This window comes from Bos indicus x Bos taurus, chromosome 7 (genome assembly GCF_003369695.1).
Source record: "Bos indicus x Bos taurus breed Angus x Brahman F1 hybrid chromosome 7, Bos_hybrid_MaternalHap_v2.0, whole genome shotgun sequence".
Lineage (NCBI taxonomy): Eukaryota > Metazoa > Chordata > Mammalia > Artiodactyla > Bovidae > Bos > Bos indicus x Bos taurus.
In genome coordinates this window covers 66,835,730-66,856,815 of record NC_040082.1, presented here as the reverse complement: position 1 = coordinate 66,856,815, position 21,086 = coordinate 66,835,730, and the positions used below count along the sequence as shown (strand labels likewise).

Here is a 21,086-nt window from a genome sequence, read left to right as displayed (position 1 = left end):
CTGAGTGTGGTCAGACCTGGGAAGAGAAACTGTTCTGCATAAAAGAGGGAGAGTTTAGAATCTCCTTGGACTCCCTGGAGAACACGGAGGAATGGGGTGTGAGCAGAAAAGTACACAAACCGTGTGTGGATTGTGTTTGTTTTTTTTTTTTTTTACTTTGCTACTATTATTACTACTGAGGTAACATAACATGAAATTCACCATTTTAAAGGGTAAAGCTCCATGGCACTGAGTGCATTCACACTGTTGTACAGTTACCACCCCTGTCTAGTTCCAGAACAGTCCATCACTCCAGAAGAACACCTGTCCTCATCAGCAGTCACTCCTCACCCCCTCCACTTCCACAGCCCCTGACAACCAAGAACCCACTCTCTGTGCCTGTGGATCTGCCTGGAGATCCACACTTCCCATTTTCTGTTCTGGACATTTCCCATCAACAGAATCACATGCTGTGTGGCCTTTTGTGTTTGGCTTCTCTCACCGAGTATCATATTCCTTTTTTTTTAATTAAAAAAATATTTATTTATTTGGCCTTGCTGCATAGCATGTGGGATCTTAGTTCCCAGACCAGGGATGGAACCCATTCCCTCTACAGTGCAAACCCACAGTCTTAACCACTGGACCTCCAGGGAAGTCCCGAGCATGGTATTTTCAAGGTCCATCCACACTGCAGTGTGTCAGAACGTCACTCTTTTTCCTGGCTAATACTCTAATGTATAAACGGATGTTTCAAGTCACTCAGTTTGGGGGTGATGCATTACCCAGCAATAGCTAACTAATACACATGCCAAAGCATGAAAAGAACCCAGCCCCTTTTCTGCCCAGAACATTTGTTTCTGGGAGTGGAGGGGAGGCAAAACATCCACAGTCCATTTAACTGTGCATCTTGCAAAATGACCTACCTAGAGTATTTATTTCCATCTGTTTGTGGGCGTAAGAACAGCAACAATCTGTGAGAATCGCCCACACCCTGAGCCTACAATGGTGGTTTATTAAAAATAAACCAACCACGGAATATATTAATTTCATAACCTCCCAGGCCGATTCTTATTTCTAGGTATGAGAACTTCGAGAGATGGCAAAGTGCCCACACCACCCTCATACTGAAAATTTCTGGAATCTTCTTCAGAGAGGTTAACTGTGTGTCTTAAGAAATAAAATTATTAGAAGAATTATTAGCCTCACCTTTTGGGGCATTTACAACGGGTTGGAGCTTCATGAAATGGAAATGAATTCATTCCAGGGATGACCAGGCCTTTTTTTTTTTTTTAAAGAAACCACGGAAAGCCTATTTAAGCCTGAAAAGTGAGGGAAAATTTGGCTTCACTCAATTCTACCCTTTTCCCCCAATCTAAAGCGTCGGTAGAACCCAGCCTCTGGACTACCTACCTCTTCATTGGTCTGTGGGAGCATGTGTCACGATGCCTCCTCCAATCACCAGCAAGTGAGGCGGGACCAGGGCTGGAGCATCCCGGGCAGGCACGTTGGTTGGTGCCATGGCAACCTGGTGTGCCATCACAAAGCCTCTCTGGCTCCAGGTCCTGACTGCGGGCACCTGGTTCCCCATCTACTCTAATTCTCAAAGTTCACCTGAGTGCTTTCCCCCTCCCCATTTAACAGATGAGAAAACTGATGCACATGCGTTGCTAGCAGAACAGCTGTAAGTAGGTCAACCTGAATCATATCAGACTGCCTCACTGAAGAGTTTAAAAAATTCTGATGACTCAGGGGAATCATGCTGAGCAAAAAACAAAAACAAAAACAATGTCACAGTCTCATATACTGTAAGATTATGTTTATATAGCACTTTTTAAATGATATCCTTTTTGAAATGGAGGACATTTGAGTGGTTGCCAAGGTTAGGGAAATGGGCCACTGTGGTGGTGTATACATGTACCTACCCTACTAATACAACTGTAGATAACTAAATACACACACATACACAAACGCAAGAAAAACTGAGGAACTTGGAAATCTGATTTAGATATAAATGTATCCTGGTTGAGGTACCGACTGTCGTTTTGCAAACGCAAACTTTGCGGGAGACTGGACAGAGTGTATAAGGGATAAGCATTATTTCTTAAAACTCCAGGGGAATCTACAATAATCTCAATAAAAATTTCAATTAAAAACTCTGTTTTGGACTTCCCTGGCAGTGCAGTGGTTGAGACTCCTCGCTTCCATTGCAGGGGTGCAGGTTTGATCCCTGATCTGGGAACTATGGTCCCACATGCCAGCATACCTCGATGAAAATTAAAAATAAAACTGAAAAACTGTGTTCCTTGGTTCCTCAATAAATTAAACATAGGACTACCAAATAATTCAGCAATTTTATTCCTAGGTCTCTATGCAACTAAACCTGTGTGCCTCAACTACTGAAGCCAGTACTCAGCAATGAAGACCTAGCACAGCCAAAGATTTTTCTTTAAATTTTTAACATAAAAACAATTTAAAAATTCATTCCTCAAGGATGAATGGATAACAAAAGGTGGTCCATATATACACTAGAGTATTCTTCAATCATAAGAGGAGAGAAGCCCTGACCCTCCCTACACTGTGGATGAAACTTGAGAACACAATGCTCAGTGAGGGAAGCAGACACACGAAGACACACAGGGTGTGATTCCACTGATGGCAGATGTCCAGAACAGGCCGATCCATAGACACAGATCCTGGTTGTCAGGGGCTGGGGGTGGGGAGTGACTGCTAATGGAGGTGGGATTTCTTTTTGGAGTGATGAGAATATGCTGGAATGAGACAGGGGTGATGGATGGGCCAAATTGTGAATATACTCAATGTACACGTCAAAGTGGTAAATTTTGTTATGTTTACTACAATTGAAAAAAAAATCCTGCTTCCCACATGGCACCCAGACTAATTATGGGGACTCAGGCTTTGATATTTTTTAAACCTCCTCATCCACACTGAGGATCTGTGTTGGGAACCACTGGTTAGAGTACGTGAACAAGACATGAGAGCCAGATCTCCAGGGAATATGCGCCTGATGTAGATTGAAACCAACTGACTTGTAAACAATAACAATACACTCGAGGAAACGGAAATGCTGCCCAGAGAGTTACTGTTAAGAAATCAGCCTTACCATGAGGACTCCCCTGGTGATCCAGTGACTAAGACTCTGCACTTCCAATGGAGGGGGCCCAGGTTTGATCCCTGGTCAGGTAACTAGATCCTACATGTCTTAACTTTTTTTTTTTTAAAGTTATTGTTAACAATTTTAAGTTCTGATGGTGACATTGTGGCTACGTGTGTTACTCAGTAAGCATTCTGGCTTTGTGGACAAATGCAGTTTGCTACAGAGCCTGGTGAGGGTGGGGCAATTGGAGAGAAACAGCCAAGAATTGCTGGGGAATTTGAGAATTGGTTATTTGCTGAAGCTGGGTCCTTTGGATTGACCCTCTCTGCTTGGATTTACATGTGATGTTTCCAACACTAAAAAGTTCTACGAGTCAAGCATAAGTCATTTTAGCTGGGACATGAATCCATCTTAAGGGTTGCTTGAAATAAACGAAAATCAGATGTTCCAACTCTGCAAGCGGAACCCTCCATGTGGGTGGGTATGTGGGGAGATTCCGGGACACAGCCTGTTCAGGGCCAATTTGGTCCAATCCCCGAGAAATGGGATGAACAGTTCTCACTGGGGGAGGGGAGGTTCCTGCCACCAGGGGAGACTTTAGAACATTTTCATCGTCAGAACTGGGAAAGGGGGGCTCCTGACATCGAATGGGGGGTGGGCAGGGATGCTGGTCAACCCCCGTAGTGTCCAGGATGCCCCTCAGAGGATGATCCATGATCCAGACCCCAAATGACCACAGTGCCTAGGGGGAGAACTTACATTAATTATCTAGAAAAATAAACTCCAAGCCCTACTCACACTGGACACCAGGGTAAATTCCCAACGGTCAGATGGTGTAAACCAGGTGGCTTCCAGCGTTTGTGTCACCTCCTCTCCCACTCAGGTGTGTATTTAAATGTGCGCAGTGTCTCAGGACCTCAGGAGGTCAGGCGGTTAGGGATCTGGTTAGGCTAAAGAAAAAACCCTCAGTTTCATTTGGGTAGCAGGGAGCGGTCCCTGTCGTGTATTCAGTCAGCAAACGTTTAGGGAGGGCCCACCGCGTGCCAGCGCTGAGTTGCTGAGCGATGGATTGTGGGCTGTGGAAGGGGACCGGCTTATGTCCTGAGGAGCCCACAGGCCTGGGCTAAGGGCAGTTACGCCCACTTTACATAAATAATAAGGAGCGGGCTCTGCGGCTGTATCGGGCAGAGTGTCGTGCGCGGCTTCGGCCACACGGTGGCGACAGAGGACGGGCAGTTCTGGTCCCTCCCGGCCGCTGGAGGGGCCCGGCTGGGGATGGCGCAAGGGGTTAGTAGCAGCAAAAGCACTTGGGGCTTTCTGGCTTCCTCCAGCTTCCGCCCCGGAGCAAACCCGCTCCTGGAATAGCAAGGATCAAGGCGCTCAGTCCATATCCATAAATGTGTGTGGAATTAATTCTGCTCCAGGTTCACGAACCTGCCAGTCCCCACCCCACATCCTGGTGTTGTTCAGTCCATAAGTCTTGTCCCAGCCTCTCGGAACCCATGGACTGCAGCACACCAGGCTCCACTGTCCCCGGCTATCTCCCTGAGTTTGCTCAAATTCATGTCCAGTTGAGTGGTGATGCCATCCAACCATCTTATCCTCTGCTGCCCCCTACTCCTCCTGTCCTCAATCTTTCCCAGCATCAGGGTCTTTTCCAATGAGCTGGCTCTTCACATCAAGTGGCCAAACCATAGTGTTGACTCTACAGACCTTTGTTAACAACGTGAGGTCTCTGCTTTTTAATATGTTGTCCACATCCTGTTAGGCTGCTCTGCACCTTTAAAGTCAGGGTGGAATTTAGGAACCACAGGAGGGACCTCTCCAGCAAATATGTGTCTCCCTGCAAATCAGTGGCTTCTCATCCCCCTCCATGCCTCATAGAGTTACCAATGAAGCAAATAAAAACATAATATGTTCTGTTAAATCTGAATTTCAGGTAAATAACCGAATGATCATCAGGTAGAGGGGTGTCCCAGGCAATATTGGAGACAGATTTTGACTAAAAGCATGATCCACTGTGTATTAGAAATTCAAGTTCACTGGGTGTCCTCTGTCTTCTAGGATGCATTATTTCAGCTCTGGCCTCTGGCTTCGGTGTCTCTTGGACATGCCCTCATTCTCATGGGGTGTTTTGAGGATGTCCTTACTTTCTGGCACCGCAAGATGTCTAGGCTCATTTTGTAGTTTCCCTGCACAGGGCATAGAATCAGCCATTTCTCCAAGGTGCTGGGGCAGCTTTTAACACAGCTGTGTGAGTTTCCCATATTGAAACGAAGCACCACACATGTGGGGGCTTAAAGCAACACAAATTTATTCTCCCTAACAGTCCTGGAGGGCAAAAGTCCTCAGATTCACACGTGGGCAGGGCTGTCCCCTCTGGAGGCTCCCGGGGAACACTGGCTCCCCACTTTTCCAGCTTCTAGAGGCACCGCATCCCTGGCTTGCGGCCCCTCCCTCCATCCTCACAGCCAACAGTGCAAATCTCCCGTCTCTCTGCCTCTGACCCTCCCCCTCCCTCTTATAAGGACCCTGTGATGACACTGGGCTCCCCCTGGGGAATCGAGGGTTGTCCGCATCTCAGGGGCCTTAACCCCACCTGCAGAGTCCCCTCTGCCACATGAGGCGACATGTCCACAGGCCCTGGGATCAGGAGGTGATGTCTTTGGGATCATTATACTGCCGACCACAGCAGCCCACAGGTTTTCCCTCCCCCGTGGCTTTGTCACCTTCAGGCCACTCTGTTCAGGACCTCCACTCCCTGTTACTCTCACCACAATCTCTGGGCACACTGGCCTTCCTGTTTCTCTGCTTTAAAAGAGTCTACATGGTAAACAGCTTCCCTAGATGCTATCTCAATTTAAAGTAAAGCCAAACAACATTTAAGATTCAATCTCTTGGTTGCACAAGTCACATTTCAGATGCTGGGTCACCCATGTGGCTGATGGCTCCTGTACAGGTCAGTACAGGTCTACAACAGTCCCATCATAACAAGATGCCCTATGGGACAATCCTGAACTGGAACGTTCCAGAGAGACGTGGCCCACAGAGGAACCTCCAGCCACCTGGGGCTATTTACATTTGAATTCTCTTGGCCAAAGTTCAGTATGGGCTGGTGTGTCTTTCTTTTTGTAAAGGGGAAGGTCCAAGGGTGAGGAAGACCTTGGCAAAAATGGGGACCCAATAAAAGTCCTGACACAGGTGGGAGAGATTAAAGGAGAAATTCCAAGGCCTGGCTCCAATCCACCTTTTCAACTCATCTCCCCATTATTCTCACCTGTCCCTCTGAGCAGCCATTCTGTGTTCCCTGGATGTGTCCTGGGATCTCATCACCTCCAAGTCTTTGCCATGCTATCTGCACCTGACTATGCCATCCAGTCAACCCTCAGTCTAGCCCACCTACCATATCAGTTTCCCAGAGCGGCTTTAAAAAATTACCTTAAAGTGGGCGGGTTAAGACAATAGGTATATGTTCTTCCTGTTCTGGAGGCCAGAAGTCAGGGATCAAGGTGTGGCAGGACCGTGATTCCTCTGAAGACTCCAGGGCAGGTGGTGGGTGGTCCTTCCTGCCTCTTCCAGCTTCTGGGGACTCCAGGCATCCTGGGCTTGTGGCTGCATCAACCCCAGTCTCGCCTCCAGTGTCACATAACTTCTCCCCACATGTCTGTGATCCTGCTGTGTCTCTTACAAAGACATTAGATTTAGGGCCACCCTAACACAGATGAAGGTTTTTCTGATAGCTCAGAGGGTAAAGAATCCATCTGTGATGCAGGAGACACAGGAGACACAGGTTCAATCCCTGGGTTGGGAAGATCCCCTGGAGGAGGAAATGGCAACCCACTCCAGTATTCTTGCCTGGAGAATCCCATGGACAGAGACGCCTCCAGGGTCACACAGCTTCTGCCCGCACGTCTGTGACTCCTGCTCTTTTATAAGGACACTGTCTTACAGGGTCACCCTGATGCAGGATGATCTCAAGATTCTTGACTATAGCTGCAAAGCCCGGTCTGTAAGTTCCCACCCATAGGTTCCAGGGCTGTATCTTTTGGGGGCCATGTACCAATGCACTCCAAGGCTGGAGCCTCACCAGTGCTGGGAGTGTGGACCTAGGTGTTTCCCCATTTACAGATGGGGACATTCCAGCAGGACTAGACTGGAACCCTGGGTGCACAGGGTCTGTCCTGAGACCCAACTGGGTTCCACAGTCTGGGGTGACTACTCTCAACCAGAGGGTCCGAGGTGACCTCCATTTGCTCTTGGGCATGTCCTCTCCATCTCTGGCTGCTTCCTCTCTGTCCCTGTTGCCCCTTCAAATGCTCCTGTTATCCCAAACTCTTGGCCTTCTCCTGAAAGCCCTCCAGGCTGCTCTGCTCTGTCTTCCTAGTTTCCCTAGCGGGCTGTGTTCTCCGGGTCCCTCAGTGCCTGTTTCCAGAGCCAGCAGCCTGTGGTCACCTGGCCCCTGGGCTTGCTTGTCCCTGGAGCAGTCCTGGGCCCCTCCCTGTCAGCACATCCCATCCTCAACTCACTCCACTCAGCTTCCTCCCATCTCTGGAGCTCTGCTGGCCCCTGTCAGCAGCCCACAGTCCAATCTGTGACCCCCGAGTTCTTGCCTCTGGGCCAGTCCCAGTCCTAAAGAACCATGTCTGGCAGCCCCACACCCCAGAGTTCTCTGCTCCCAACTAGATGCCTGGGGGACAACACCTGAGGCTTATCACTCAGATGTTCCTTGGGCCCAGGAGACCTCAGGACCCCTCCTGGGAGGAAGACCTGCCCCTCCTCTATACAATGTCATCCTGCTGGCCATGGGAGTGTCATGGCAGCAGGCAGGTGCCCCAGGAAGCAACCAATATCACCACTCCCCCACATAGCTCACAGCTGTCCCCATGGTTGGTTGTCCCCTAGGATGTGGGGTCCTGAGAATAAGAAGACCTGGCTGGACCACCTCTCTGTAGAACCCCAATAAGATGCCAACAGCACCTGGCTTGTGGAAAAGCCTAGAAGCAGGATATCCTGAGCCCTAACGCTTTGACCTGGAAGACTAGGTGGGTGGGGCTGGAACTGAGCCCCTATCCCAATCCCTCCCCCATGCCCACCCACCCCACACCAGGCCAAGGTCTCACATGTAGTAAAAAGACTTTATTAAGAAGGCTTTGAAGTCAAAAAATAAAACTCTTGATACAATTTTCTGAACCCTTAGGTCAGCTCAGCAAATATATAATCAGTAATTTAGCTGTGTAAGATTAAAGGTCCGTTACTTTATTTAAAATAAAATATATTTTAGTCTTAAAATTTATTCCATAAAGTACATATTTCCCTATAAATTCCCTACATATACACAAGAGGTAAAAAGTAAAAGTTTTTTTTTTTTTAAAAAACAACAACAAAAATTAAAAACTGTCAAAAGAAACCACAGCAGAAAGGGATTAATAATTAAAAAAAAGTTAGAAAGTTCCGGACGCCCCTCGCCCCCTCCCCCCCACCCCCCTCCGGCCTGCGCGCGGCTTACATACTACAGGGTAACCATATGATCCCCCCAAAGGGAGCCATCCTCCTCCTGGAAGTTGCTACAGAGGTTGAGACCATGGGAAAACAAACACTGTCAAATTGATATCCGCTACATACAAAAGAAGTACAACCCAGAGTTGTAAAAATCGTGTTTTTTCTTCTTAAAAAGATCACCTTGGGCTGGGGGCTGGGGCGGGGGATAGGGGGTAGGGAGTGTCTTAAATAAAAAGTGCAAGCAGGCAAGCAGGCCTTTTCTCTCTGGTTTATTTTAACCTGTCGACTCAATACTGTCATTTGTTAAGAACTGAGGTGCCGCTTGGCCGCGTCGTCTCCACGCCTGGGACCGGAAGAGTTAAAGCTCGTCTGTAAACACTGGCCGCCGCCCCGCCCGCTTCCTCCCCTCCAGGCCCTGTGCACCCACCCTGCGCCCACTGATGGCCCCGGGGGTGGGGGTGGGACCGCGGGCGCACCAGGGGCCCAGCTAGGAAAAGATATGAATGGCCTGGGTGGCGGGTGTGCGGCAGGCCGGGCACTCCGGCTCGCTCTTGCCGCAGATGCGGACGGCGCAGTCCATGCAGAAGAGGTTGTGGCCGCAGGGCACCAGCGCGGCCATCACCTCACCCTCAGCACACACTACGCACTCCCGCGCCAGGGCCGCAGGCGCTGGGGCCGCTGGGGGCTTACGACCGTTCTCGGGGGCGCTGGAGTCCAGCGCCGAGCACGAGGAGGCCGAGGAGCTGCTGGGCAGCGAGGTGGCTGTGGAGAAGCTGGCGCTGCTTGAGAAGGACGTCAGGGAACCCTGTGGGGGCCGCCAGGGCAGGGCGCCCACTGGGTCTGGTGTAGGCCGGCGGGCCAGCGGGAGCTCCAGGCCCAGGCCACCGGGCTCGGGCAGTGTGGGCGAGTGGCGTGGTGTGCCGGTCCCGCTGCTGCGTCGGGCACCCGGGGCTGGCGGGGCGGGGGCCCCATTGACCGCTGAGCAGCCACCGAAGGCCGGCAGCGGGGTGGCCCGCTCGAAAGGCGCCCAGATGGTGGCCGCGGTGGGCACGGTCAGGTCCAGCGCCAGGAAGTCGAAGCCAAAGTCGCAGTCCTCGAGGGCGGGTGGCCCTGTGGGGGCCCCAGGACCGTCCCCGCCGAAGGTGAAGCCCCCATTGCCAGAAGTGCTGTAGGGGCTGGCGGGGCCGGCGTCCGGTACCTGCACAGGCACCGGCGGCCCCCCACGGCTGGCCGCGTAGAAGGACTCAGGACCTCCCGGAGCGCCCAGCGCAGTGTCCCCACGGAGGCTGGCTGTGGGCGCTGGGGGCCGGCGGCCCGGGTTGGGGGCCTTAGCCCAGAGGCCTGCGGCCGCCCCGAGCAGGTCCAAGCAGACATCTGTGCCGTTGGAGTGGAAGTCGCTGTCAGGGCTGGCGTCGGTGAAGGCCCCCGTGCGCAGTGTGATATGGGCCTCGATCTCCTCGCGTGCCCGGTCCACGTTCTCGGGCATGCCCGTCACGGCAAACACCGGCTCCTTGTCACGCCCAGGCGTCACGATGTATGTATGCGTCCGTTGCTGGATGCGCTTGATGGTGGCGCCCTTGGGCCCCACCACCAGCCCCACCACGCGGTAGGGCACGCGCACCTGAATCGTGGTCTGTCCGGGTAGGTTGGGTGGGCCCTGTGCGGTACCCGGCAGCCCGCCCGCCTTGCTCCGCGTGGCCCGGATCACGGAGAAGTGCTCGGCGGCCGACAGGATCTCACGCTTGGCCATCTCCACGTCCTCCTTGCGGCCGGTCACGATAAAGACCGGCTCCTCCCCTCGCACCGGAGTCTTGATGTACGTATTCGTCTTGGCTCGCAGAGCCTTTATCTTGCACCCTGGGGTGGGGGAGGGGGAGACATGGTGAGGGCGGGGACCCCTCCTCAGGACAGCCCCTCCAGGGCCGCAGCTGCATGGGACAGCTGGTGACCTGGGTGGGTGCCCCCACCTTCCAGCTGTAACATCAGACTGCCACTCTACATGTCCTTCCTCCTCTATAGAGACACTGGTCACTGGATTCAGGGCCACCCCAACCCATCATGACCACATTCTAACTACATCTGCCAAGACTCTTGCCCGGTAAGGTCACATTCTGACATTCCAGGTGGACATGGATTTGGGGGGACACCTTTCAACCTACAACAGGGCCTCTCTTTGCCTTTTTGACAATCCCCCTGCTATGCAGCAGGGGTTTGTAGGACCAGAGGGGACACTGAGGCCCAAGGATGGAGGGAGGGACACAGAGTGTCCCTGAGATTACAGTCATGTGAAGACGGAGCCTAGGGCTGGAGGGAGGTGGCCACAAGCCCCAGGACGCCAAAGCTCGTGAGCACCACTGGAAGCCCGGAGGCTGGAGAAGACCCTCCACTGGAACCTCTGGAAGGAGCATGTCCCCCGCCAACACCCCGATTTCAGATTCCCACCCTGCAGAACTGTGAGCATTCAGTTCTAGTTTCAAGCCATTTGGTCCACTGTACCAGACAGAGGACACTAACGCAGACTCTTTGACACCAACTCCCAGACTGCCTGGAGGGGAACCCGAGGCCTGGGTGGTGGGAACTTCTCATCACATGACCCTCCCCCAACAGCAGATCCTGTGCCCCAGGTCAAAACACCTCCACAGGCCCCCCAGTGGTCCCAGACACTGAGGGGAAGCTGGGGACATGCCTTGGGGGTTCATCACTGCTGCCCAGGTGACCCTGGGCCGCAGTCTGAGGGTTGACCCTGCAGAAAAGGGCCGGGACATCTGTTGAGGAGAGGGTCAGTCATGCAGGGTCCTTGACTTGGCACCTCACCCAGCATCTGGCAGCCCTTCCAGGGCTAAGGGGAAGCTACACATGAGAAACCTAAATGCCAGGTGTGGTTTCACCAGGCCCCTGACACCCCACCCCCACCCCAGGGCCTTCTGAGACATTTTGAACTGGGGCCCAGGAGACTGGGAGTCCCCCCACCCTCTAAGCACTGGGAAGCCAGGAGGACACAGGAATACTGTTTCCCTGTGGCAGGCAGGCAGCTCTGAGTGGAGTTAACAGTGTGGCTAAGTTCTCAACAAGAAAAGATACAAAGTTAGCCAGCAAGCCTTCTGTGCTGATGAAGTCAGAGTGATGGAGCCTGGGTCCCAGGCAGGTGCCCCTCACCCATAGCTGAATAAAAGCAGGGCAGGTGAGCAGGGGTCTGCCATCTCTCAGCCTCACCTCTTGGTCCCTGGCCATTTCCTCCATGCCCACCCGGGGTCCTCCCCTTGGTGGCTGCCCGGCCTTTCTGGCAACTCCAAAGGCCCCCCCGACCTGTGGCTGCGTCCATGCCTGCCCTGGTCTCCTCCCTACTTGGCTGCTGGGAAGGGCCTCTCCTGCAGTCCCCTCGCACCTAACCTTTCCCATCTGCAACTTTACTTTCATATCCTCTTCCTTCTTTGCATGACATCAGAGCCTGGCATGCCTTCCTCCAGGGAAGCCCACCCTGACTATACTGGACCAGGCCCCAGTACACACTTCTCAGACCTTATGTCTAACTTTCTGAACTCTCTGAGACTGGGGGACTGTGATGTAAGGCTGGTGCACTGGGGATACTCTGGGCATCTGAGGGACCGTTCCATGCCTCAATTTCCTCATCTGTCAAAAGAGAGCAGAAACAGACCCAGACTCACAGGTTTGGGGCAGGATCTGATGGGCCAGGGACTGGAACCTGCCCTCATGGGGGAGCCTCAAAGCGGGTGGAACCCTGCAGCTTTCTGTTCACGGGACCCCATCCTGCCCTGACCTGAGAGCAGCCTCGGGTGGAGCCCTCAGTGGCCAAACAGAACCCTGCTCACCACCCCCACTTCAGCTGTGATAGTCACTGCCCCCCCCACCACTAAGACCCCTAGAGGTGGCAGAGCTTGGGGGCATGGAACTGCACAAGACAGGAAACTGGGGCTCCAGGAGTGACCCTGGGGGCTACTGCCAATTGGTGGGTACAGCAGAAATGCAGATTCCTGGGCCCTGCCCCTACCAGGATTCCAACTCAGAGAACCGGGGAGGGCGGGTGACTTCCCCCGGCCCCAGCGGGCCCCATAGCTGCCGGACCTGCCCTCAGAGAGGCAGGGCCTCGGGTCCCCACAGGCAGCCTAGTTGCAGGCAGTCCTGCTTCCTGCTGCTCACATGAGCCTGGACCAGGATCCAGGCCACCCCTGCACTGAGTGCACTAGGCATTCAAGGAACCAGGCCCCAAGGGAGCTCATGCAGGTGACCACAGACCACACTTATCCAGGGAACCTCAAGGTCACGTGGGGGAGCCAAGGGCACCACCCTGGGAAGAAGGCTGCATGCTGGGGGAGCGCTCCTGGCTAAGGGGACAGTGGGGACAGCGTTCCACAAGCAGGCGGGTGCTGGGACAACCCAGTGGGGTGCTGTCCCAGAGCAAGGCTGAGTCACAGTCGGATGTCTGGGGACAAAGCTGGCTCCCATGTGAAATAGGGAGCCATTGTGCAAGCAGGGAAGGCTGCGACCCCCAACCTGGGCCTGGCTCTCTTCCTATACTCCCCACTCTGGGTGGGTAGATAAGAATTTCAAGGCATGGCCCCCCATCACCCTAGGATCATCCCACAGGGATGGGGCCACACACAGGCAGAGAATACCAAGCAGAGGTCCCTCTCACTGAGGGACAATGAAGGGGACACTAGGTGGCTGGCAGGTCACTTGTTCCTGACCGTGACCTAGTGTGCTGCAGGCCAGGCTTGGTGCTGAAGACCCAACCCCAACACCCCAGTCAGGGCCACACTGCAAACTCTGGCAAGGGGAGCCAGGCAGGAGGGCACTGGGGTGGACGGGGGCGGGTCTCAGAAGGAACAGGGCCAAGGTCAATGGTAGCAGATGTGTGCCAGCCCTGCCCACTTACGGGCTGGGGTGACACCCCCCAAACTGGTCCTTCTGAGTTTCCACTTTCTTGTTTGTGGAAAGGGGTCAGCTCCTGACACACCCAACCCTGGAGCCAGTTCTCTCCCAGCTCACCTTTTCTCCCCCGCAGTGCAAAACAAGTCTGAGAGACTAGAGTGCAAATTCCGGCCCTACCAGCTGGCTATGGCTGCACTTCCACCTCAGCCGCTTTACCCTCCTGGCCTGGAGGTGACAGGTCCTCTCTAGGGGATACCGTGGGGCAGGCTGAGGCCCCCACTCAGTGGTCCTCTCAGTCCCTCAGGCCTCTCAGCCTCAGGGACCAGGGAGCACCACAGGGGTCATGGTCCCTACCCCTTGCCCAGAAGTTGCATAGACCTAGTGGGGAGGAGACTGAGGCTCACGGAGCAACATGGGGTTGTCCAGGAAAGGGAGAGCCCAGGTTTGTGGCTCTGGTTGCCAGAGGAGGCTGGACAGATGCACACCCCCTCCATGAACTCCAGGGAAGGGGTGGCCTTAGACCAGGGGTCAGACAGAAGAGTAAGTTCAGGGCAGGCCACGACCCCTGCACTTGGGCCAGCAGAGCAGGAAAAAGGGACAGGCTCCATGTTCAGGGACCCACAGGGTAGATGGGGAGGGGTGGGGGACTGTGACTGGAAGAAGGGCATAGTGTGTCTTCCAGGCTGTGCCTGAGGACTGGTGAGGGAAGATGGGAGCCACAGATACTTCAAGAGTGGGGAGCAAGGGCTGCTGAAGCTGCTGACCTGTCCTGGCACGTGTGCTCCACCCCCTGAGGCCCTGCACCTGACTAATTATGGGACGGCAACTGTGTGCCGGCTGGGACTGGGTGGAGAACCAGCATCTTGCTTGAGAATTTTCACAAAAACCTCCATTGAGGTGCTCTCCCCCAACCCCCGTCACAGAGAGGAACCACCCTAGATGTGGGGAGAGCTCTGGGGGTCCCTGCCTTGCTGCCTGCCATCAGTGGGAACCCAGGCGGACACCTGGTAAACGGGTACCAGAGGCACAAGTAAGAGACAGGGCGGAGCCTGACGACTCAGCCACCAGATGGCTCAGAAGAGACCAGGGCTTGGGGCCCTCTGCCTACTGCCCACACCCCCAGGTGCTGCCACGTGCATCCACAGGGGGCTTGCCCTCATGCTCCACCATCCACCAGCCTAGTGACCTTGGGTGGCATCCCCGGCCTCAGTCTCCACATCTGCCCCCAACGGGCTTCTGAACATTTGGTGTGGGGCAGCTGTCTTCTTCCAGGTCCCAGTGCGGTTACCGGGGACAGGGCAGGGAGGGGACAGCGCTGGGAGGGGACAAGGCAGGGAGGGGAAGTGTTCAATTGGGGTCTCTTGGTGCTTGCCCATAGCCAAGGACCCCTTTATGGCAGTCCCCCGACCTAGCACCACACCTGGCCCTCCTTGTGTCCACATGAAGGATGGACAAATGAATGACTGAATGTACCTGTGGCCGAGGCAGCAGGCTTGCTGGCCCCAAGGCCCCACCCACCAGGAACTAGTAGAGGGTGGTGTTGAGGTATCCCTGTGGTCCTCTGCCCGTGGCAGTTAGGGTGACAGGTCATCTTGCAATTCAAGCCCCCCACACCTTTCTCTAGCTCCCGTGACCGAGGTCCCAGAGGCAGGGTCCCCCAGCCCCATCTCAAGCTCCGCCCAGGCCCCACCCCAAGTTCTAGAACCTGGCTGACCAACAGAGAGGCCGGAGCCCAGAGGTGTGGGCAAGAGAAAGTTGAGGCTGGTGGGCAAGCAGCTAACAGGGTGGGTGGGTGTGTGCTGGGCCGGGCACTGCCCACCACCTCCGGCCCGCCCGCCCCGCAGCTCCAGGGCCAATGAGCGGCCGCCGGCCTGATGTCACCCAGCCTGGCTCTCTAACAAAGAGAACAATGGGGCGGCTGCAAAGACCTCCGACAATGCCGCTTCGGGACCCCCACACCCTGGCCAGAGAAGGGCTGTCGGGCTGGATCCCCCCAAGTGGCTTTCACAGGGGGTCCTTGTGCACACCCTAGATCCCTGACGGGGCTGACAGCGGGAGGGATATTCGCTCACCCTGTCCTGCTCCCCCTCACCCCAGCAGGGTGCCCAGGCTGGCAAGTCTTAAGGTGTACCCTCTTTGTGCCACCAAATCTCTCTCCTGACCCTGCCAGAATGCCCTGGCCCCTAGCCCCCCTCACACGCGAGCGAACCGCCCCGGGCCATTTCTGGGTGTGGAGAGGGCACTGCCCGGCCCAACCTCCTTATCCCTGGGATGGAACCTCCGGGAGCCCAGGGCCCAGGCAGTGAGCTGCACGCAGGGCGCTCTCCAGGCTGGAGGCGCCCAGACAAAGGCGGCAGCGGGGCCGGAGCGCCGAGGGGAGGAGCGCGGGCCGCGCCCAACTTTCTCCCGCGGCCAGCGGCAGGACAAAGGCGCACAGGCGGCCACCGAGGCCCGAGCCCACGCGGGGCGTGGCCGGGGTCTGGTGTCCAGCCGTGGGCTGGGCTGGGCGGCCCCTCTGGGGGCGAGTCGCGCAGGAACCCCTGGGGCGGCGCCCCCGACGGCGGCCACTCACCCTGGCGACCCACGATCTCGGCGACGTGCTCGGAGCTGGGCACGGGCACGCACTCGGTCATGTTCACGCTCTTCTTGCGGCTGCCGATCACGCTCATCTGCTCGGCCAGCAGCGTCGGGGGGCCCAGCGCCGCGGGGTGGGGCGCGAAGCCTGCGAACACGTCGGGCGGCGACGGCCGAGGCGGCGGCGGGGGGCTCACGTCCGGCTCCAGCAGCGGCAGCGGGCCGGGGGCCACGGCCACCCCGGGCGCCCCCGTCTCAGGCCCGTCGGGGGGCGCCGGCTCCGCCGCGGCCCCGCCGTCTGCGCCCCCAGTCGCTGCACCCGCTCCGTCTCCGCCGCCCGCGGTCGCCCCCTCCTCGTCCTGGTCGCCCGCGCCCCCCAGCCCCAGACCCGAGAGCTGGTCCAAGGCCAGGCGCAGCGCGGCGGCCGCGTCGTCGGGCTCGGGCGGCGGCCGGGGCGCGGGCGCGGCCTCATCGGCGCCCTCGGGCGGGGGCGGCGGCGGCGGCGGCGGCGGGGGACCCGGGCTAGGGTCCCCACAGACCGGCGCCCCGGGTCCGCTGCCGCGCGCGCCCCCGCCGCCGTCGGGCTGTCCGGTGGAGCTAGGCATGGCGGCGCTAGCGCTCGGGCCCGCGCTCCCGCCTCCCGGCCGCCGGCCGCCCCCGCCGCCGCCGCCGCCCGCGCCGCCGCCCTCCGCCTCTGGGAGCTCGGCCGCCGGCCGCCGGCATCCAGCAGCGGGGCGGGGCGGCGGCGGGGCTGCTCGGGCGCGGGCGGCGGCGGCGCGGCGCGGCTCTGCTTGCTTCTCGGCGGCGGCGGCTAGTCGGCGGCGGCGGCGGCGGCGGCGGCGCGGACGCTCCTTCCCTCCGCCCTCCCGCCGCCTCCCTCGGGCCGCCGGCCGCCCCGCCCCGGCCCCGCCCCCGTGACGCGGCCACCGCCAACAATGGGGCGCCGGGCAGGGCGCACGCGCGGGGCGGGCGGGGCGGTCACGTGGCGTGGACACCGCTGCCGCGGGCGCTCGGGCGGGCCGGGCGCCCTGGCACGTGCGGCCGGGGCCGCAGGTAGGTGCCCGCGGCGGCCCGGGCGCAGGGTGCGCGAGGGCGTACGGCCCCAACCTCGCCTCTGCGCCGGAGTCCCGGGCTCCCCACTCCGAGACCCCTAGCGCCCCTGCCGGGCTCTGTACTCAAGTCCCCTTCCTCTCCGCGGTCCCCGTGCACACCTGGCCTCTGGGCACCCCCGGGAGGTCACGGGCACCCACATCCCCTAAGTGGTGGTGTTTCCGGGCTTGGGCTGGTTTCCACAGGCCAGAGCCCTCGGACGTGAGCGTCGCTGGGTAAAATTCCCGAGAGCGGCCCCGTGTGCCCACGCCTAAAGCCATCCTGTCCTAGTGGCCTCCAGCGGCCCTTCGGGGCCTTCTTTTTGCCTTTGGGGCGAAAGAGCCTTCCGGTTTCCCTTTACAGGTAAATAGATGGGCTGGAAGGAGGATTGGCCCGCCGAGTCGCCAAGGGGACCTTGGCCCCAGTCCCTGGCTGGATGCCGTGGAACCTCAGGACAGTTGCATGTGCTCTTTGGGTGCGAAAGGGGACGGCCTGCCCCTTTGCCCAACACTGGTCTCTCCCTTGGGTCTGCTGCCATCCTCACCGGGCTTGGGTTCCTGCCCCGAATTCTGTGGAGTCCCTCAGCCATAGCTGCTCCCATGACTAGATGGTCCTTCACCTAGTCTCTTCTCTTCCTGGACTCTTGTCTCTCCTGGCAGGTGCCCCCTGCCCTTGAAGCCCTCAACTCCTTGCCTCCTCCTCATGCCTTTCCCGACCCCAGGCTGCATTCCACCCAGTTTCTCTCTCAGGATCCGAGAGGAACTTTTTTCCTTTTCTGTGTTTGAATGCTCTCAAGTATTGATTACTTCATCCTGACTTATGTGTGTCCCCTCCCCACCAGGACTGGGCTCCTGGAGGCAGGCACTGGAGCTACAGAACTGCTGGGCTCCCAGGAAGCATTCAGTGTGTGACCCCGGCACTCCCTCCCATGCCCCCTCTGTTCCAGCCACAGGCTTTGTCCTGTCTCCTCACCCAAAGTTCTGCTGGCTGTAGCTGGTGTTCAGAGCACAGGGGGACCTGCCCTGGCCCACCTGGCCAGCCTCAAGTCCCCCTGGGGGCACGGTGTGGGGAGGGGCCTTGGTGCCTGCTCATCCTTTCCCCTTCCTGGAACCCCACCCAGGGTGGCATGTTGGATGCTGAGAAAGGGGCTTGGGTGGGGAGAGGAGAGGCCAGGAATGGAGGAGACAGTGTTTGAGCTGGGGCAAAGAGTGGTATCCAGCCCTTACTGGTAACAGATGGGGAACAGGCCAGTGTGTCTTGTCCTGGGTGCACCCCTGTGGGTGGTCATGCATGCACACACGTGTTCTTCAGACAAGCTCGGACTGGTGAGAGTTAACAGCACAGTAGCAGGAGTTCAACATCAGCAGGAACTCTCCCAGAAAGTCAACCAAAGAGACAAAAGGTGGGGGAAGAGAAAATAAAGGAAAGGAAAATGGATGGAAGTTGTCCAGGAAATAATGGGATAGTGGAGCCAGAGCCTCCAAACAGCTAGGACCCCACAACTTGTTCAGGGACTTAGGTGTCCTGGGACCACTAAGGGCTTTCAGGTCACATTCCAAAGGATCAGGAAGAAAGCCGAGCTTCCTAGGAGAAGTGATGGCTGACCCCAAGGTCCATATCAAGAGCGAGGAGAAATCAAGATGTTTCAGGCCGGCAGATCGTCACAGATTAGATTAATATACTGCAGGATGCACTCCAGCAAAAAAAGGGAGTAAGTAAATGAAGAAACAGGTGCTGCGCTAGGAAGGTGAGTTATGTGGGGCTGGATGATCATCTGAGGGGTTTAATCGAGGCCACTGATCAGGGTGTGAGGGGAACCGATCATCAGAAGCAGACTATGATTTTAAAAGAAGGCTGTCAGGCAAGAAATGGACAAGAATGGAGAGAGAAGGGGGAACGGGGACTCTGGGGCCTTGATTTCAACATGCAGTTGGAGACACCTGAACAATGACCTGTTGTATGTACATGTGGATTTGTTCACGATGGCCCTGTGGTGATGTGATTTAAAAGTCCTTTTAATAAAAAATAAAAGTCCTTTTAGAACTGCAAACCACCAATCTCTTTAGTGATTTTCATGCTGAAGTATTTAGGGGCAGGGGGTGGTGTCTCCTTCGAAATATACCAGAAATAAGACGAAGGGAGGGATGGACAGAAAGGTGGATGGGGGTTGGGGGAAGCTACAGATGAAATGGCAGTCCTGGACCCCTGGGCAGGGTACTCCCCTTGGCACTGTGGACATTTGTGGCTGGGTCTTTCTTGATGGCTCAGAGGTAAAGAATCCCACCTGCCAATGCAGGAGATGTGGGTTCTATCTGTGGGTGGGGAAGATCTCCTGGAGGAGATAGCAACCCACCCCATTATTTTTTTTCACCCCATTATTTTTGCCTGGGAAATTGCATGGACAGAGCATCCTGGGGGGCTACAGTCTATGGGGTCGCAAAGAGTTGAACATGACTGAACAACTAACCAACAACATCCTCAGGGAATGGGGGGCCGCTGTGGGGTATGGAGTGGCATTCCTGGCCCTACCCACTTTATGCCTGGAGTCACCTCTCCTCTAGTCCCTGGAGTAGTTTTCTGTGGCACCATCTGTCCAGCCTCCACCACTGAATCGCAAGGTGTTCATCTCCCTGTGTAGCTATGTCCTGATTTTTTATAAGGGCACCAGGCATTGGGTTCAGGGTCACTCTACTATGTGACCTCATCTTAATAGTGACGTCTGCAAAGATCCTATTTCCACACAAGGTCCTGCTCACAGATTTAGGGAACCAGCTATCTGGGTGCCCCTCAGCCTGGTCAAGTTGACCCCTAAAACTAACATCATGGCGTGGTTAAGTCTGGCTTCTCACTGACCAGCATGTTCTCAGGGCCCATCCACACCCACGGTAGCAAGTGTCAGGGCTTCTCTGCTTTTTGTGGCCAAGTGATGCTCCTGTGTCTGGAGGAGCTGGATTTTTGTATTCACCAGTGGATAGACACTTTGGACATCATTTTAAAAAAAAATTATTTATGGCCATGGTGGCTTTTCATTGCTACAAAGGCTTTTCTCTAGTTGCAGAGTGGAGCATGGGCTCCAGAACACGCCAGCATCAGTTCTGACACAGGAGCTTAGTTGCTGGGACATGTGGCATCTTCCTGGATCAGGGATCAAACCCATGTCTCACGCATTGGCAGAGGAATTCTTTACCACGAGCGATCAGGAAAGCCCTGGCAGTCACTTTTTGAGAAGCCTCACCTGATCTTATACAGTGGGTGTCATCCCCTGATCCCTCCGACCCCACCGAGGATCAGCATCCTTGTTCTGGACAGTGTGATGTTCTCTGTTACTCTGTCCAGTCATGGCCCCCAGCCCCATGTGGTCAGGGCAGCTGAGGAATGCAGTGCCTAAGTTGTCACTGATTTCTATATCCATGGCCACATGTGACTGGTGGGAGTCCCGCTGCTTCCTCTGACCAGAAAGTCCCTGTTGCCAGGCATCACTGTCCTGTCACCCCCGGCCCATGAACCTGGGGGATCCTGAAATGATAGGTTCCAGGGCTTCTGTAACAACTCTTTATCCCCTGAAGGGACAGCAGCGACAAGGCCCAAGAGGCTACAGTGAGCTGGGGGAAGCTGAGGTTGCAGGGGCCTGGCCACATGGCCAGGTAGGAGCTGCCTCCACTGAACAGGAAACTTATCTTCAGGGTAACGTCCCCCAGAGTCACCCTGGGGCCTGTGGACACATCACCTCACAGGGTAGAGAAAACTTCGCAGAAGGGATTAAGCTAACGCCCCTGAGATGGGGATGACCCTGGATTCCCTGGGGGGTCCGTGTCAACACAAGGTCCTTATAAGAGGAGGCAGGAGATGCTGCCCTGCTGTGAGGATGGAGGGAGGGAGGGGCCACAAACTGGGGATGCGGCACCTCTAGGAGCTGAAAAAGGCAGGAGCCAGTGCTCCC

The 21,086-nt window shown here is 56.3% G+C and overlaps 1 protein-coding gene across 1 annotated transcript; it reads right to left on the bottom strand.

Moving 5' to 3' along the window:
* Positions 1 to 8,210: 8,210 nt before the first annotated feature.
* Positions 8,211 to 16,677, bottom strand: MEX3D (mex-3 RNA binding family member D). Its single transcript, XM_027546559.1, has 2 exons — positions 16,056 to 16,677; positions 8,211 to 10,450 (listed from the first exon to the last, which is right to left on the bottom strand). Exons 1-2 carry the CDS (start codon positions 16,660 to 16,662, stop codon positions 9,081 to 9,083), a joined length of 1,977 nt encoding a protein of 658 aa, XP_027402360.1. The 5' UTR covers positions 16,663 to 16,677; the 3' UTR covers positions 8,211 to 9,080.
* Between the last annotated feature and the right edge of the window lie 4,409 nt (positions 16,678 to 21,086).